This window comes from Monoraphidium neglectum (genome assembly GCF_000611645.1).
Source record: "Monoraphidium neglectum strain SAG 48.87 unplaced genomic scaffold scaffold05359, whole genome shotgun sequence".
NCBI classification, from domain to species: Eukaryota; Viridiplantae; Chlorophyta; class Chlorophyceae; order Sphaeropleales; family Selenastraceae; genus Monoraphidium; species Monoraphidium neglectum.
In genome coordinates this window covers 1-3,282 of record NW_014008271.1, presented here as the reverse complement: position 1 = coordinate 3,282, position 3,282 = coordinate 1, and the positions used below count along the sequence as shown (strand labels likewise).

General features: G+C 64.5%; 2 protein-coding genes across 2 annotated transcripts; both read right to left on the bottom strand.

Moving 5' to 3' along the window:
- Positions 1–297: 297 nt before the first annotated feature.
- Positions 298–1,591, bottom strand: MNEG_15472 (hypothetical protein; the record flags this gene model as incomplete). Its single annotated transcript, XM_014036058.1, has 4 exons — positions 298–411; positions 549–662; positions 820–1,061; positions 1,327–1,591. The coding sequence occupies 4 exons, from the start codon at positions 1,589–1,591 to the stop codon at positions 298–300; spliced, it is 735 nt and encodes a 244-aa protein (XP_013891512.1).
- Positions 1,592–2,356: 765 nt separating this feature from the next.
- On the bottom strand, positions 2,357–2,949 carry MNEG_15471 (hypothetical protein; the record flags this gene model as incomplete). The annotated part of the gene is made up of 3 exons (XM_014036057.1): positions 2,357–2,433; positions 2,686–2,758; positions 2,905–2,949. 3 exons carry the CDS (start codon positions 2,947–2,949, stop codon positions 2,357–2,359), a joined length of 195 nt encoding a protein of 64 aa, XP_013891511.1.
- Positions 2,950–3,282: the final 333 nt, after the last annotated feature.

Here is a 3,282-nt window from a genome sequence, read left to right as displayed (position 1 = left end):
GGGTTGGGATGAGGTGGGGGTGGGCGGCATGCACGCACGGTTGCCGACTATCACACCCAGACATGCACGCACGCATCAAAGCACGCAAGTATCTCCGTACTCACGTGCGCACGCACGCGCATGCGCCTGTGCTTGCGCGCGAGTGCGCACTCATTCTCGCAAATTCTCTCGTACTCCCCACCCCGCTCACGCACACACGAGCACAAGCACACACACACGCACACACGCGCACACGCACACGCACACGCACACACACACACACGCGCCCATGCACGCACACACACACCCCTCATGCCCTCACCCCCTCACCTCTGCAGCTTGCCTGACCTCGTTCACCATGTCCCACTGCAGCCGGTCCAGCTCACGCTTCTCTGCGCTCGTTTCGCGCCACAGATTGTCGTCCTTGTACGACTGCGGGGAGCGGACAGGGGCGGGGGCGGGTGAGGAGGTCGGGCGAGGTGAGGTGAGGCCCGGCCGCCCCTCTGGAGAGGGGTTCCACAAATTCAGCGGCTGTGAGGGTCGCCAGTATGCACCGTTGCGAAACGCACGAGGCACTGCGGCGCTCCACGTGCTGGATAGGGCCCGGTTGCAACAACGCAGGCGCCGGCCGGGGCGGCGCCCATCATGCCGGCCGCGTCACGGGGCGCCAGCCGCCTGGTGGCCTTTTCGGGAGGGCGGCGCCTGGCCTGCGCCTCTGCGACGACGTCTCCTGTGCTTGGAGACGAGCCGGCAGACAACGCAACAGCGAATGCAGTGAAGCGGTGCCGTCCTCGGCATTCGTCACTGTCAATCACCAGCAGAGCCGCGGCCTTGGCCCACCTGCCACTCTCCCTCCGGGAACTTGCCAGAAGGGAACAGCAGCCGCACAGGCACGCTCGGCGGCTCCGTCTGCTTTGTCGGCGCCGCGCCCGCGCCGCCCTTCCCGCTGCCCGCCGCCGCGCCGCCGCCGCCATTGGTCGCAGACGCGCCACTGCCGTCGCCACCGTCGCCGCCTTCCGCGCCTGCCGGCTTTTTGCTCTTCTTTTTCTTCTTTTTCTTCTTCTTGCCCTCGCCGCCAGCGCCTGGGCAGGGCACAGGGACGGTTGTTGGCAGTCCACACACGACCGAGGTTTGGGCAGCACTAGCGTCTTATGCTTTGAGTGCACGTGTAGGATTGCGGAGGCTTCAGTACACAAACAACGGTTTCAAGGCTGGGGCACAGCCCGCGCATCAACACAAGACTTGGCAAGCAAAGTGCAGAGCGGGACGGGCGCCGGGGCAGTCAGTGCCCTTGCCCATACAGCACCTGCCACGCCGCGCAGCACAGCGTTGAGCGCAGCAACCTACCCTCTACATCCCCGGCCTCGTCCCCCTCGTCATCGTCGTCCTCCGCCGCGTCCGCCCCGCTTGGCTCCGCTGCCTGCGCCTTGCCGCCCGCCGCTGCTGCCTCCGGCTCGGCGCCGTCCGCTGTCGCTTCGGCCTTCTTGGCCTTCTGCTTGGCGCGCTTCTTCTGCGACTTGCTGAGCTGTTGAGAGCCCTCCACGCCGTCCTCGAGGGACGCGTCCTGCACCCCAGCCTCCAGCTCCGCCATCTGTACAGCGTCGGCGATCATTGAGTTTGAAACGTGTCTACGTACGTGTTCGTGCTGTCTATGCAGGACGATAGGATCTGCGCGTGGGCCTTGCGAGCTTGGACGGCGGAACTCGGCGTTCACAGGCTTATAAACACGTTATTAAGTGGTGCCCGACCGAGGTGAGGCAATCCACTAGCGGCCTGTTTGATATGGCGGGCGTGCGGCACCCGGGTGTGAGCATCGTCTGCTGCAGTTCTGCACAACGCCACCCGTGAGGCCGGGGCCAGCGCACAGCAACGCGTGTTGGTGACCTGCCATGGATCAGAAACCTTCACCGGCCTGTGAAGCAGATTTTCTGCTGTCCAGAACCAGGCTCAGTTCGTATTGGTCAACGTGATGACTACGCAGGTCAGCCTCGCTAGTACGTCCAAGAAATGCCACTGATGCCTGAATCTCCAACCCGTGCCAGCTCGTCATTGAACACTAACAGCAGCCACCGACCTTACACTCGTCATGCGGTGGCCTCCAACTTGTGCTAAGACGAACAGCAGCTATGAAAGCCTGCACGCTTGCTCTCACAAAAACAACCTCGAACAGCAACCCAACAACAACCGCCCTGACGGCCAAGGCGCCTCAACCCACCCCTGCGACCCGCTCTCAACCCGCACCCCTCCCATCAACACAACCCAAGCCCTCGCCCCTGTCGGCACCGGGATGCAAACGACAACACCACCTAGGCGGTGCGCCTCGCCACTTCTCTTTGCAACAGCTGGCCGCCGTACCAGCACCCTACCACCCCCTCTCTCACGCGGCCGCCTTGTGGTGCACCAGGCCGTGCGCCTGCAGCTCAGTCAGGCCGCCGTCGACCGGCAGCGCGTGGCCTGCGGGAATAGTTCCACGCATGGGCTCGTCAAAGGGTGGCAGGGTCGGGTCTTGATATGTTGAGCCAGGCCTCAAAAAGGGGGGTGCAAGAACTGGGCTGCTGCTGGCGTCGCCAGAAAACACCCACCCGCGGCACAAGGCCGTCCACGGTCCCCAGTGTGGTGACAGGTTTGACCGCTGACCCCAGCACCCACAACCGACGCTCCAGTGGGGTATTAAGCCCCCGGAGGGCGCAAGTGGGCCGGGCTCACCAGTGGTCAGCGTGGTGTTGGGGTGCAGCAGGAAGCAGATCGCGTGGGCCACCTCCTCGGGCGTCGCGATGCGCTGCGGGAGCAGCGCGGCGAGGGCGGGTTGCTCGCGCGCGGCGCGCGGCGGTTGGGGGCACAACTCGCCAGCGACAGCAGGGGTGAGCAGGTAGGCTCCGCTTCCGGCCGGATAGCAAGGCAAGGCCCCCGTTTTGTCCAGCTCACGAGGCACTCCCAGCTGGTGCCGTTCCCAACCGAATTCAACGGCATGCCAGCAGCAACACCATTTGATACCCGCCCCCCCCCCAGCCGCCACCCCTGCAAACCTTCATGGGGTACAGCTGAGTTCACGATGATATCATGACGTGATCACGAGGGAGGGTATGCAGGCAGGCGGCGGTTGCTTTCGGGGTGCTGGCGTCTTGTGCACTACTGCTGCGAGGCTTGCTCGTCACAAGGCCAGACGCCCGACTGCTGGCAATGTGCCCACGCACCCAGGGTTGAGAAGCTGTCAACCCCAGAAATCAACAGCCCATCTCGCCGCCCGAGCCCGACAAACACACACGCACACACACCACGTGGTGTGTGACGCAGCCGCCAAAC